Source organism: Oncorhynchus clarkii, chromosome 4 (genome assembly GCF_045791955.1).
Source record: "Oncorhynchus clarkii lewisi isolate Uvic-CL-2024 chromosome 4, UVic_Ocla_1.0, whole genome shotgun sequence".
Classification (NCBI taxonomy): domain Eukaryota; kingdom Metazoa; phylum Chordata; class Actinopteri; order Salmoniformes; family Salmonidae; genus Oncorhynchus; species Oncorhynchus clarkii.
In genome coordinates, this window is record NC_092150.1 from 6,774,541 (window position 1) to 6,789,538 (window position 14,998).

The 14,998-nt window shown below is 45.5% G+C and overlaps 1 protein-coding gene across 1 annotated transcript; it reads left to right on the forward strand.

The window, feature by feature from the left end:
* The first annotated feature begins 1,751 nt into the window (after nt 1–1,751).
* On the forward strand, nt 1,752–11,778 carry LOC139406345 (cytochrome P450, family 19, subfamily A, polypeptide 1b). Its single transcript, XM_071148854.1, has 10 exons — nt 1,752–1,829; nt 2,922–3,071; nt 3,367–3,517; nt 3,727–3,881; nt 8,972–9,148; nt 9,779–9,893; nt 10,059–10,173; nt 10,283–10,445; nt 10,749–10,990; nt 11,238–11,778. Exons 2-10 carry the CDS (start codon nt 2,963–2,965, stop codon nt 11,475–11,477), a joined length of 1,467 nt encoding a protein of 488 aa, XP_071004955.1. The 5' UTR covers nt 1,752–1,829; nt 2,922–2,962; the 3' UTR covers nt 11,478–11,778.
* The last annotated feature ends 3,220 nt before the right edge of the window (nt 11,779–14,998 follow it).

Sequence of the window (14,998 nt, forward strand, 5' to 3'; positions counted from 1 at the left end):
TCACACTCTGAATGCCCCCCCCCCCCCCCCCCCCCCCCCCCCCCCACCACAATCCATGTCTCAACTTTCTCAAGGCTTAAAAATCCTTCTTTAACATGTCTCCTCCCCTTCATCAACACGGATTGAAGTGGATTTAAAAAGTGACATCAATACGGGATCATGGCCCAGGTTGCATAAAACATCGTAAGTTCATTTTCCTCTTATCTTTTCCCTTAAAGTTTCCTTAACTCTAAGTCAGTTGCACAAAGCATTTAGATGTGAATTTTCCCTCTTAAATTAAGTGAAGAAGTTAAGGGTGCCAATGAGGTCCTATAACTCCTTCATTCAGCAGGGATATCAATGTAAACAGCAATTGTGGAGGTGAATGATGATTTCATCTGCTCTGGTAACCAAAGGAAAACATCAACCAGCTAGCTACTAAGCTAAACAATGTAAGGTGAACGGCTAGAAAGCTAGCTGGCTAGTTAGCTATAGCTACTCTGTAAGTTAGCTTGACATGCTAGAAAGTAATAGAAACAAGTTGTGAAAAAAATGACTATCTTCTGAAGCAATTTGGTTATGGATTGTAGAAGTTCTATTTTGTTATATCACAAAATATGATATGTGATATGATCAGTTTAGCCTCAGATTATATTAAATACGATTATATCAGCACTCCTACCTTTGAGAAGCTTTGTGAATACGGGCCAAGAACTATAGGAACATTCTTAAGTGTATTCTCTCAAGAAGCCCTCTCTAAGTTGATGCCTAGTCTCTATGGCAACCAGGAAGATGCCAAATACCTTCTCCCTCTCCACCATTGTGCCATGTCTGGCCATGACACAAAAGCCTCCAGCATCATTAAGACCATGTCTTAATCAGTGACATAATCAGGCATTCAGAGGGAGTGAACTGGAATGACCCTGCAGGTTAGACTACATGGATTTCTCTGTCTCTCTCGCTCTCTGTTTAACTGTGTTTTACTTTCAATTGACTGTCTCTGTGCCCTGCTGTATATAGCTTGTATATCACCGCTGAGTAACTATCAACATCTAAGGGCGGCAGGTAGCCTAGTGGTTAGAGCATTGGGGCCTGTAACTGAAAGGTTGCTGGATCAAATCCCGGAGCTGACAAGGTAAAAAATCTGTAGTTCTGTAGTTAACCCAATGTTCTCTGGGTGCTGAAAGACACCCCCTGCACCTTTCTGACCCACAAGGTTTGGGTTCAAGACGCATTCAGTTGTATAACTGACTAGGTCTTTCCCTTCTCCAACTTATTGACAGACAGGGGCAAATGTATTAACATTTCTTCTGTTGTAAATTTGCTAGATAAAAGCCCTATTCTTATCCTCAAATTAGCTGGGTCAGTCTGACCTGTTTAATTTATTTCTTTCTTCAGATGATGAATTATACGGTGGTTCGCTTTCTTTTTGATTGGTTAAGTGAGCCTGTTTCAATCAAAATGAAAGACCTACGGTCATACTTGAGAGACCAGGTCTACTCTATAATCTCCAAAATGAAGTATTTTTTTTTGTGTTCAACTTTTCCAGTTAAAAGGTAGCCAAGGCCCTTCACTATAGCTCTATTGTTTTGCTTTGGCAGTCTTTTTGGTGAGAGGTTCATGCATTTAACGGGCACTTGAGGGCCTAAATTGGTAGTGTAACCAAGCAACCGGTAAGTTGATATTCAACAGCTTGGATGCCTGTGATTTATCAGATAAAAGAATACTGATCATCTTTAAAACCAACCAGGAGCAGAAACAAGGGGCACAGCAGTGGCTACACAGGAGACGGACACAAACTGTAGCCAGGCTAGCGGCAGACTACTCTGGGGCAGTCCAGGATGAGAACGGTGGGTATTATCCTTTTCCTACATAATGACAATTCTATATATAAGGGGGAACTTTTTGTCTGTATGTTCTAATTAACTAGAGGGAATTGTTTTCTCTCTGAGGAACAAGAAGTGTCAAGAGGGATATTCTTGAAAAGAGGCCTATAACAGAATATCATTGAAATTTGTACAATTTTAAACATAAAAAAAAAGAATTCTGTATTAAACAATGTTACAGCAAACAAACCGTGTCTTCTAGAGGGGACGATGACGAGAACAAAGATGACCCAGTTTCTCCGATAGATAAAGAAACAACAGCATTAGTACATTCTGATTCAGCCTTCCCCTCTGGTTTCAGAAGGTTCTAACATCTTTGATGTCTAATTTACTAAACTCTAGCCTTGGTAAGACATCTGGAACTGTACATAGCAAATAGTACAACTGGTCAACTTAAAAAGCTTTTGTTGGTTGTGTTATGGTTACCGTGTTCACCTGTTGTACCAACCCCATAGGACAAGGACAGGAGAAATATTTAAAAGGGGATGAAAAGAGAGCAAGGGTTGTCACGGAGTTTAAGGCTTTTGTTTTCACAATTTGATTCGCAGTGTCTACGTTTTAGTGCACTACTATTTAGTGCACTACTTTTAACCAGGACCTATAGCAAGCACCCTATTCCCTATTTAGTGCACTACTTTTAACCAGGACCTATAGCACCCTATTCCCTATTTAGTGCACTACTTTTAACCAGGACCTATAGCACCCTATTCCCTATTTAGTTCACTACTTTTAACCAGGACCTATAGCACCCTATTCCCTATTTAGTGCACTACTTTTAACCAGGACCTATAGCACCCTATTCCCTATTTAGTGCACTACTTTTAACCAGGACCTATAGCACCCTATTCCCTATTTAGTGCACTACTTTTAACCAGGACCTATAGCACCCTATTCCCTATTTAGTTCACTACTTTTAACCAGGACCTATAGGGTTCTGGTAAAAAAAATATTTTTAAAAAGTGTCCACTACATTGGGTGTAATTTGGTTCTGGAAATTCAGGGTGATATAAACTCGGAAAACTTGGAAGGAGAATAATAAATAGCAGAGTGCTCCAGCTGTCATCATAACACAGCAGCCTCCAGACCTCCTCACTGTAATGGCTACCAGTATAGTGGATGACACTAGCGTGTCTGGAGTCCTGCTGCTGCTGCTCTGTCTCCTGCTCATCACGGCCTGGTGCCTCACTAACACCTCACACATACCAGGTAAGACCAATGATGTATGAATGATGTGTGAATGTGTCTACGGGGGGGGGTTTAATACATTTTGGAATTGTATCTCTAATATCTCATATAAAAGTTGACAGCCAATAGTTCACTAGAAAGACCTTGGCTATTCATCTAATATAACAGTTATTACTGTAAAACGGTGGCAAGTAGCAATCCTGTACTAACCTGCGTCTCTACTGTACGTGCCTCTATGGCAGGTCCTTTCTTCTGGGCTGGTCTGGGTCCAATCCTGTCCTAACCTGCGTCTCTACTGTACGTGCCTCTATGGCAGGTCCTTTCTTCTGGGCTGGTCTGGGTCCAATCCTGTCCTACTCTCGGTTCATCTGGAGCGGGATAGGAACAGCCTGTAACTACTACAACAAGAGATATGGGAGTATGGTTCGGGTCTGGATCAACGGAGAAGAGACTCTCATTCTTAGCAAGTAAGTTCTGTTGAAATGGAATTGGAAAATACTCCACTCATTCAGTTCGGTGGGGGTAGGGGGTGATATTCATCAAGCGTCTCAGAGTAGATCTAAGATCCTCTACCTCCGTTCATTATCATTGAAAAAGTCAAAACGGATCCAAGATCAGCACTACTCGTTTGAGACTCTCTATTTATGACACTCTTGGTCTCTCACTCTCGCTGCAGGTCCTCTGCTGTCTACCATGTCCTGAAGAGTGCCCACTACACAGCCCGGTTCGCCAGTAAACGAGGACTGCAGTGTATCGGGATGGACGGGAGAGGTATCATCTTCAACAGTGACATCCCACTCTGGAAAAAAATGAGGACATATTTTGCGAAAGGTATACGACAGAGACATGAAGTTTATTTATTACATGATTATCTAACTCACTAACATTTTACTCACTCTTACTAGATGTCAAATTAATTTATGTTCTGGTCTGATACAGGGTTGGGATCAATTCCATTTAAAATGAAATCATATTGTATTTGTCATATGCGCTGAATACAACAGACCTTACCGTGAAATACTCACTTACAAGCCCTTAACCAACAATGCAGTTCAAGAAAGAGTTAAGAAAATATTTACTAAATAAACGAAAGTAAAAAATAATACAAAGTAACATAATAAAATAACAATAATGAGGCTCTATACAGGGGGTACCGGTACAGAGTCAATGTGGAGGCTATATACAGGGTATTACGGTACAGAGTCAATGTGGAGGCTATATACAGTGGGTACCGGTACAGAGTCAATGTGGAGGCTATATACAGGGGGTACCGGTACAGAGTCAATGTGGAGGCTATATACAGGGGGTACCGGTACAGAGTCAATGTGGAGGCTATATACAGGGGGTACCGGTACAGAGTCAATGTGGAGGCTATATACAGGGTGTACCGGTACAGAGTCAATGTGGAGGCTATATACAGGGTATTACGGTACAGAGTCAATGTGGAGGCTATATACAGGGTGTACCGGTACCGAGTCAATGTGGAGGCTATATACAGGGGGGTACCGGTACAGAGTCAATGTGGAGGCTATATACAGGGGGTACTGGTACAGAGTCAATGTGGAGGCTCTATACAGGGGGTACCAGTACAGAGTCAATGTGGAGGCTATATACAGGGGGTACTGGTACCGAGTCAATGTGGAGGCTATATACAGGGCATTACGGTACAGAGTCAATGTGGAGGCTATATACAGGGGGTACCAGTACAGAGTCAATGTGTGGAGGCTATATACAGGGGGTACCGGTACAGAGTCAATGTGGAGGCTATATACAGTGGGTACCGGTACAGAGTCAATGTGGAGGCTATATACAGGGGGTACCGGTACAGAGTCAATGTGGAGGCTATATACAGTGGGTACCGGTACAGAGTCAATGTGGAGGCTATATACAGGGGGTACCGGTACAGAGTCAATGTGGAGGCTATATACAGGGGGTACCGGTATGGAGTCAATGTGGAGGCTATATACAAGGGGTACCAGTACAGAGTCAATGTGGAGGCTATATACAGGGGGTACCGGTACTGAGTTAATGTGGAGGCTATATACAGGGGGTACCGGTACAGAGTCAATGTGGAGGCTATATACAGGGGTACCGGTATGGAGTCAATGTGGAGGCTATATACAGGGGGTACCGGTATGGAGTCAATGTGGAGGCTATATACAGGGGGTACCGGTACAGAGTCAGTGTGGAGGCTATATACAGGGGGTACCGGTATGGAGTCAATGTGGAGGCTATATACAGGGGGTACCAGTACAGAGTCAATGTGGAGGCTATATACAGGGGGTACCAGTACAGAGTCAGTGTGGAGGCTATATACAGGGGGTACCGGTACTGAGTTAATGTGGAGGCTATATACAGGGGGTACCGGTATGGAGTCAATGTGGAGGCTATATACAGGGGGTACCGGTATGGAGTCAATGTGGAGGCTATATACAGGGGGTACCGGTATGGAGTCAATGTGGAGGCTATATACAGGGGGTACCGGTACAGAGTCAATGTGGAGGCTATATACAGGAGGTACCGGTACAGAGTCAATGTGGAGGCTATATACATGGGGTACCAGTACAGAGTCAATGTGGAGGCTATATACAGGGGGTACCGGTACTGAGTTAATGTGGAGGCTATATACAGGGGGTACCGGTACAGAGTCAATGTGGAGGCTATATACAGGGGGTACCGGTACAGAGTCAATGTGGAGGCTATATACAGGGGGTACCGGTATGGAGTCAATGTGGAGGCTATATACAGGGGGTACCGGTAATGTGGAGGCTATATACAGGGGGTACCGTACAGTGTGGGAGGCTATATACAGGGGGTACCGGTATGGAGTCAATGTGGAGGCTATATACAGGGGGTACCAGTACAGAGTCAATGTGGAGGCTATATACAGGGGGTACCAGTACAGAGTCAGTGTGGAGGCTATATACAGGGGGTACCGGTACTGAGTTAATGTGGAGGCTATATACAGGGGGTACCGGTATGGAGTCAATGTGGAGGCTATATACAGGGGGTACCGGTATGGAGTCAATGTGGAGGCTATATACAGGGGGTACCGGTATGGAGTCAATGTGGAGGCTATATACAGGGGGTACCGGTACAGAGTCAGTGTGGAGGCTATATACAGGGGGTACCGGTACAGAGTCAGTGTGGAGGCTATATACAGGGGGTACCGGTACAGAGTCAATGTGGAGGCTATATACAGGGGGTACCGGTACAGAGTCAATGTAGAGGCTATATACAGGGGGTACCGGTACAGAGTCAGTGTGGAGACTATATACAGGGGGGTACTGGTACAGAGTCAATGTGGAGGCTATATACAGGAGGTACCGGTACAGAGTCAATGTGGAGGCTATATACAGGGGGTACCGGTACAGAGTCAATGTGGGGGGTATATACAGGGGGTACCAGTACAGAGTCAATGTGGAGGCTATATACAGGGGGTACCGGTACAGAGTCAATGTAGAGGCTATATACAGGGGGTACCGGTACAGAGTCAGTGTGGAGACTATATACAGGGGGGTACTGGTACAGAGTCAATGTGGAGGCTATATACAGGAGGTACCGGTACAGAGTCAATGTGGAGGCTATATACAGGGGGTACCGGTACAGAGTCAATGTGGGGGGTATATACAGGGGGTACCAGTACAGAGTCAATGTGGAGGCTATATACAGGGTGTACCGGTACCGAGTTAATGTGGAGGCTATATACAGGGGGTACCAGTACAGAGTCAATGTGGAGGCTATATACAGGGGGTACCGGTACAGAGTCAGTGTGGAGGCTATATACAGGGGGTACCGGTACAGAGTCAGTGTGGAGACTATATACAGGGGGGTACTGGTACAGAGTCAATGTGGAGGCTATATACAGGGGGTACCAGTACAGAGTCAGTGTGGAGGCTATATACAGGGGGTACCGGTACAGAGTCAGTGTGGAGGCTATATACAGGGGGTACCGGTACAGAGTCAGTGTGGAGACTATATACAGGGGGGTACCGGTACAGAGTCAATGTGGAGGCTATATACAGGGGGTACCGGTACAGAGTCAATGTGGAGGCTATATACAGGGGGTACCGGTACAGAGTCAATGTGGAGGCTATATACAGGGGGTACCGGTACAGAGTCAATGTGGAGGCTATATACAGGGGGTACCGGTACAGAGTCAATGTGGAGGATATATACAGGGGGTACCGGTACAGAGTCAATGTGGAGGCTATATACAGGGGGTACCAGTACAGAGTGAATGTGGAGGCTATATACAGGGGGTACCGGTACAGAGTCAATGTGGAGGCTATATACAGGGTGTACCGGTACAGAGTCAATGTGGAGGCTATATACAGGGGGTACCGGTACAGAGTCAATGTGGAGGCTATATACAGGGGGTACCGGTACAGAGTCAATGTGGAGGCTATATATAGGGGGTACCAGTACAGAGTCAATGTGGAGGCTATATACAGGGGGTACCGGTACAGAGTCAATGTGGAGGCTATATATAGGGGGTACCGGTACAGAGTCAATGTGGAGGCTATATACAGGGGGTACCGGTACAGAGTCAATGTGGAGGCTATATACAGGGGGTACCGGTACAGAGTCAATGTGGAGGCTATATACAGGGGGTACCGGTACAGAGTCAATGTGGAGACTATATACAGGGTGTACCGGTACAGAGTCAATGTGGAGGCTATATACAGGGGGTACTGGTACAGAGTCAATGTGGAGGCTATATACAGGGGGTACCGGTACAGAGTCAATGTGGAGACTATATACAGGGTGTACCGGTACAGAGTCAATGTGGAGGCTATATACAGGAGGTACTGGTACAGAGTCAATGTGGAGGCTATATACAGGGTGTACCGGTACAGAGTCAATGTGGAGGCTATATACAGGGGGTACCGGTACAGAGTCAATGTGGAGACTATATACAGGGTGTACCGGTACCGAGTTAATGTGTGGTGGTACAGGTTAGTCGATACTCTACCATTCAAAAGTTTGTGGTCACTTAGAAATGTCCTTGTTTTTGAAAGAAAAGCACATTTTTTGTCTATTAACATAACATCAAATTGATCAGAAATGCAGTGTAGACATTGTTAATGTTGTAATTTACTACTGTAGCTGGAAACGGCAGATTTTTTCAAATGGAATATCTACATAGGAGTACAGAGGCCCATTATCAGCAACCATCACTCCTGTGGTCCAATGGCTCGTTGTGTTAGCTAATCCAAGTTTATCATTTTAAAAGGCTGATTTATCAATAGAAAACCCTTTTACAATTACGTTAGCACAGCTGAAAACTGTTGTTCTGATTAAAGAAGCAATAAAACTGTCCTTCTTTAGGCTAGTTGAGTATCTGGAGCATCAGCATTTGTGGGTTCGATTACAGGCTCAAAATATCAAAAAACAAATAACTTTCTTCTGAAAATCTTCAGTCTTTTCTTGTTTTGAAAAATGAAGGCTATTACATGTGAGGACAAGAGGACAAGTACATTAGAGGACAAGTACATTAGAGTGTCTAGTTTGAGAAACAGACGCCTCACAAGTCCTCAACTGGCAGCTTCATTAAAAAGTACCCGCAAAACATCAGCCTCAACTTCAACCGTGAAGAGGCGACTCCGGGATGCTGGCCTTCTAGACAGTTACTCTGTCCAGTGGCTGTGTTCTTTTGCCCATCTTAATCTTTTATTTTTAATGGCCAGTCTGAGATATGGCTTTTTCTTTGCAACTCTGCCTAGAAGGCCAGCATCCTGGAGTCGCCTCTTCACTGTTGACGTTGAGACTGGTGTTTTGCGGGTACTATTTAATGTAAAATAGTCCGGTGCCCATTTTTATTAATTGTATAGGGTGATTTCAATTCACTCAATGGAATTCTTCCTGAATTGTCTGAATTGAAATGGAATTGAGCCCATCCTTGGTGTTGTGTGTGTCAGCTCTGACAGGGCCTGGTCTGCAGCGGACAGTAGGGATCTGTGTGAGTGCAACAGACAGGCACCTGGAGCGTCTGCAGGAGATGACTGACCCCTCTGGACACGTAGATGTTCTCAACCTGCTGAGATGCATCGTAGTGGACATTTCTAACAAACTGTTCCTCAGGGTGCCTCTCAACGGTCAGTGGCAGGGTGTGTGTGTGTGTGCGGGGGGAGGGGGTTTGTCTGTGTGGGTGTGCCTGCATGCATGTCTGTTCTCTGTCCTGGCACCCCAATGGTGGAATCAGCTTCCCCCTGAAGCTAGGACAGCAGAGTCCCTGCCCATCTTCCAGAAACATCTGAAACCCTACCTCTTCAAAGAGTAACTTAAATAATATCACCCCCCCCCCCCCTTCTCACATCAATCCCCCCCACCCCTTTACTAGTTCTGACTGCTGATAGCTACTTTATTGAGGAAAAGTGTACATACTATGACTGTGATATGTGGTTGTCCCACCTGGCTATGTTAAGATGAATACATTAACTGTTAGTGGCTCAGGATAAGAGAGTATGTTAAATGACTCACTACTGTAAGTACCTCTGGGTAAGAGTCTGTTAAATTACTCACTACTGTAAGTAGCTCTGGATAAGAGTCTGCTACTGTAACTCTCTCTGGATAAGAGAGTCTGTTAAACTACTCACTACTGTAAGTAGCTCTGGATAAGAGTCTGCTAAACGACTCACTACTGTCAATGTAATGTAAATGGACATCCTTAACACATTGAATTATGCCAAGCTTTGACTGTGTGCCTTGTACTTTATGTAACTCAGAGAAAGAGCTGCTATTGAAGATTCAACACTACTTTGACACCTGGCAAACGGTTCTGATCAAGCCTGATATCTTCTTCAAATGTGGATGGATGTACAAGAGGCATCAACAAGCAGCGTAAGTTCACACGTTAAAGTCTCTATGTGGTGATTGGTGATGGTCACTGGTGATGGTCACTGGTGATGGTCACTCGTCGGAGGGGGGGGTTGCGTAAATGAAGGTGTGTAGTAGTTTTGTAGAAGGTGTGTAGTTTAATCAAGTGTTTTGATGTCTTGTCTCTAGCAAGGAGCTACAGGACGTGATGGAAAGCCTTATCGAAACCAAAAGAAGAATTATCAGTGAAGCTGAAAAACTGGATAATGATATTGACTTCACCTCAGAACTCATCTTCGCCCAGGTCTGTTCTGCTGATTAATTGAAATCATATCATTGTATAGGGTGTCACTAAGAGAAACCTGTCGATCTTATACTCTCTCGGTGTATGTGTGTGTGTGTGTGTTGACCAGAACCATGGAGAGCTGTCGGCGGACGACGTGAGACAGTGTGTGTTGGAGATGGTGATAGCAGCCCCAGACACTCTGTCCATCAGTCTGTTCTTCATGCTCATGCTGCTGAAGCAGAACCCTGAGGTGGAGATGAGGATTGTAGAGGAGATCAGCACTCTCATGGGTGACTATGCTCACACCTTTCAAATAAAGGGGGTTTCAACAGTTAGGTGGAATTTCTAATAATATATAATATATGCCACATAGCAGACGATTTTATCCAAAGCGACAGCAACTTACAGTACAGTGAGTGCATCTATTTTTAGTATGTGTTAATGATCTCTGCGGGACCCACAATCTTGCTGGCACCATACTCTTACTCTCTGAACCACCCTTGACTAATAATTGAGACAAATATCTCACGGATGACAAATTATATATTTTAGGCACACCATGCTGACAATCTCATGTTCACTTCTATCCACAGGAGAGAATGATGTAATGACAGTTGACTTCCAGAACTTCAGAGTGCTGGAGAGTTTTATCAATGAGTCCATGAGGTTCCATCCTGTGGTAGACTTCACCATGAGGAAGGCGCTGGAAGATGACGTCATCGATGGGACCAAGGTTTCCAAGGGAACCAACATCATCCTCAACATAGGGCTCATGCACAAAACTGAGTTCTTCCCCAAACCCAACGAATTCAGCTTGGAAAACTTTGATAAAACTGTAAGTGAGAGTTGGGGTGGTCCTAATTGCTTAAAAGCATTACATTGCAAACTGTTGTCATAATTGATGGACAGGTCTGTGAAATTATTCAGAAGTAGCATGTGGTTTACCTGGTTCCAGATCTGTTTGTGTTGTCTTGCTAACTCCATTGATTCATGCCGAACATTATAACGACCGTAGGAGTTGGCAAGACAGCACAAAACGATCTGGTACCAGGCTATGGTTGACCTCTCCTTTTTTCCATCAGGTGCCCAGTCGTTTCTTCCAGCCGTTCGGCTGTGGCCCCCGCTCCTGTGTGGGTAAACACATTGCCATGATGATGATGAAGGCTGTCCTGGTGACGCTGTTGTCGCGGTACACGGTGTGTCCTCGTCATGGCAACACACTGAGCAGCATCAGGCAGACAAACAACCTGTCACAGCAACCCGTGGAGGATGAACACAGTCTGGCAATGAGGTTCATACCAAGACAGATGACCATAACCTAACCACAACCACTACTGACCACCACCACTACTGACCACAACCACTATTGACCACAACCACTATTGACCACAACCACTACTGACCACCACCACCACTACTGACCACAACCACCACTACTGACCACAACCACCACTACTGACCACAGCCACTACTGACCACAACCACTACTGACCACTACAACCAATATAACCTGTCCTGATCCAAAAACCTGTCACAGCAACCTGTTGAGAATGAACATGAACACAGCCTGACCATGAGGGTCATACCCAGAATGACACAAGCAGCCTCCACTGACCACAACCAGCCTCCACTGACCACAACCAGCCACCACTGACCACAACCAGCCTCCACTGACCACAACCAGCCTCCACTGACCACAACCAGCCTCCACTGACCACAACCGGTCACTACTAACCACAACCAGCCACCAGCCACCACTGACCACAACCAGCCTCCACTGACCACAACCAGCCTCCACTGACCACAACCAGCCACCACTGACCACAACCAGCCACCACTGACCACAACCAGTCACCACTGACCACAACCAGTCACCAGCCTCCACTGACCACAACCAGCCTCCACTGACCACAACCAGCCTCCACTGACCACAACTAGCCACCACTGACCACAACTAGCTACCAATGACCACAACCAGCCGCCACTGACCACAACCGGCCAGTTATCACTGACCACAACCAGACAGTTATCACTGACCACAACCAGCCTCCACTGACCACAACCAGCCTCCACTGACCACTGACCACTGACCACAACCAGGCACCACTGACCACAACCAGCCACCACTGACCACAACCGGTCACCACTGACCACAACCAGCCTCCACTGACCACAATCAGCCTCCACTGACCACAACCAGCCTCCACTGACTACAACCAGTCACCAGCCACCACTGACCACAACCGGTCACCACTGACCACAACCAGCCTCCACTGACCACAACTAGCCATCACTGACCACAACTAGCCACCACTGACCACAACCAGCCACCACTGACCACAACCAGCCTCCACTGACCACAACCAGCCACCACTGACCACAACCAGCCACCACTGACCACAACCAGCCACCACTGACCACAACCAGCCGCCACTGACCACAACCGGCCAGTTACCACTGACCACAACCAGCCTCCACTGACCTAGAACCAGCCTCCACTGACCAAAACCAGCCTCCACTGACCACAACCAGCCACCACTGACCACAACCAGTCACCACTGACCTAGAACCAGCCTCCACTGACCACAACCAGCCTCCACTGACCACAACCAGCCTCCACTGACCACAACCAGCCACCACTGACCACAACCAGTCACCACTGACCACAACCAGTCACCAGCCACCACTGACCACAACCACAACCAGCCACCACTGACCACAACCAGCCACCAGCCTCCACTGACCACAACCAGCCTCCACTGATCACAACCAGCCCCCACTGACCACAGCCGGCCTCCACTGACCACAACCGGCCTTCACTGATCATAACCAGCCACCACTGACCACAACCGGCCTCCGTTGGCCACAACCAGCCTCCACTGACCACAACCAGCCTCCACTGACCACAACCAGCCACCACTGACCACAACCAGCCACCACTGACCACAAGCGGCCTCCACTGATCATAACCAGCCACCACTGACCACAACCAGCCTCCACTGACCGCAACCAGCCACCACTGACCATATCCACTGACCTGGTCGGTGGAGGAGAATGACCACAACCAACACTGACTTTTACCTCTGACCATAACCAGGACTGACCACAACCATCAATAATCTGACCACAACCAACACTGACCAAACTGACCTCACCACAACCAACGCCAACCACACTGACCTGACAGGTGGAGGATGAACACAGCCTGACCCTGCCCAGAAGGATCACACATTTTACTGGCCACTTGATCACAACAGCTGAGACACACCTAGCACTGACCATTACATGTAAATACATGAGTTACCAAGACTGTACAAACAGATATGGGACCAGGTACTACTACCGCTGGGCTATAGTCAATACTTCTCCTGTTTAAAGGCTACTATCCCACAGCTATAATACAGTATTGCTACACTAGACTACATTTTCAACACTAGTCTGTGCATTTTTCTACTTATTTTCTTGTTGTAAAATTACTATTTCTAGTTGTTTTTAAAACCATGTCATTAAAAATGTATAAAGAATAGTTTGTATCATGTGCATAACTACTGTAAACATTTACTCAATAAAATTACAATTGTGTAATAAATATCTTTGTAAAACAATTGTTATCCTCAGGTCTTGAATCTTAAACCTCTTTTAATATGGTTAATTGATATGGTTAATTGATATGGTTTGATATGGTTTGATATGGTTCATTGATATGGTTCATTGATATGGTTTGATATGGTTAATTGATATGGTTAATTGATATGGTTTGATATGGTTAATTGATATGGTTAATTGATATGGTTAATTGATATGGTTTGATATGGTTAATTGATATGGTTTGATATGGTTAATTGATATGGTTAATTGATATGGTTTGATATGGTTCATTGATATGGTTAATTGATATTGTTTGATATGGTTAATTGATATGGTTTGATATGGTTCATTGATATGGTTTGATATGGTTAATTGATATGGTTTGATATGGTTAATTGATATGGTTTGATATGGTTAATTGATATGGTTTGATATGGTTCATTGATATGGTTAATTAATATTGTTTGATATGGTTAATTGATATGGTTTGGTTTGATATGGTTCATTGATATGGTTAATTGATATGGTTTGATATGGTTAATGGTGGTAGCAGAAATGGGACATACTGTCTTGTGTCCGAATACCTATACTAGAGCACTACGTACAGTACCAGTCAAAAGTTTGGACACACTTACTCATTCAAGGTTTTTCTTTATTTGTACTATTTTCTACATTGTAGGATAATAGTGAAGACAAAAAAAAAAAAAAGTGTTAAACAAATCAAAATATATTTAAAATTTCAGATTTGACAAAGTAGTCACCCTTTTCCTCATACTCACGGGGCGGCAGGGTAGCCTAGTGGTTAGAGTGTAGAGGTGGCAGGGTAGCCTAGTGGTTAGAGTGTAGAGGTGGCAGGGTAGCCTAGTGGTTAGAGTGTAGAGGTGGCAGGGTAGCCTAGTGGTTAGAGTGTAGAGGTGGCAGGGTAGCCTAGTGGTTAGAGTGTAGAGGTGGCAGGGTAGCCTAGTGGTTAGAGTGTAGAGGCGGCAGGGTAGCCTAGTGGTTAGAGTGTAGAGGTGGCAGGTAGCCTAGTGGTTAGAGTGTAGAGGTGGCAGGGTAGCCTAGTGGTTAGAGTGTAGAGGTGGCAGGGTAGCCTAGTGGTTAGAGTGTAGAGGTGGCAGGTAGCCTAGTGGTTAGAGTGTAGAGGCGGCAGGGTAGCCTAGTGGTTAGAGTGTAGAGGTGGCAGGGTAGCCTAGTGGTTAGAGTGTAGAGGCGGCAGGGTAGCCTAGTGGTTAGAGTGTAGAGGTGGCAGGGTAGC

Coding starts and splice junctions, on each gene's coding strand:
- LOC139406345 (XM_071148854.1), top strand. CDS start 2,963: ATGGCTACCAGTATAGTGGATGACACTAGCGTGTCTGGAGTCCTGCTG. Junction 3,072..3,366: donor TAACACCTCACACATACCAG/GTAAGACCAATG, acceptor CCTCTATGGCAG/GTCCTTTCTTCTGGGCTGGT. Junction 3,882..8,971: donor GAGGACATATTTTGCGAAAG/GTATACGACAGA, acceptor TGTGTGTGTCAG/CTCTGACAGGGCCTGGTCTG.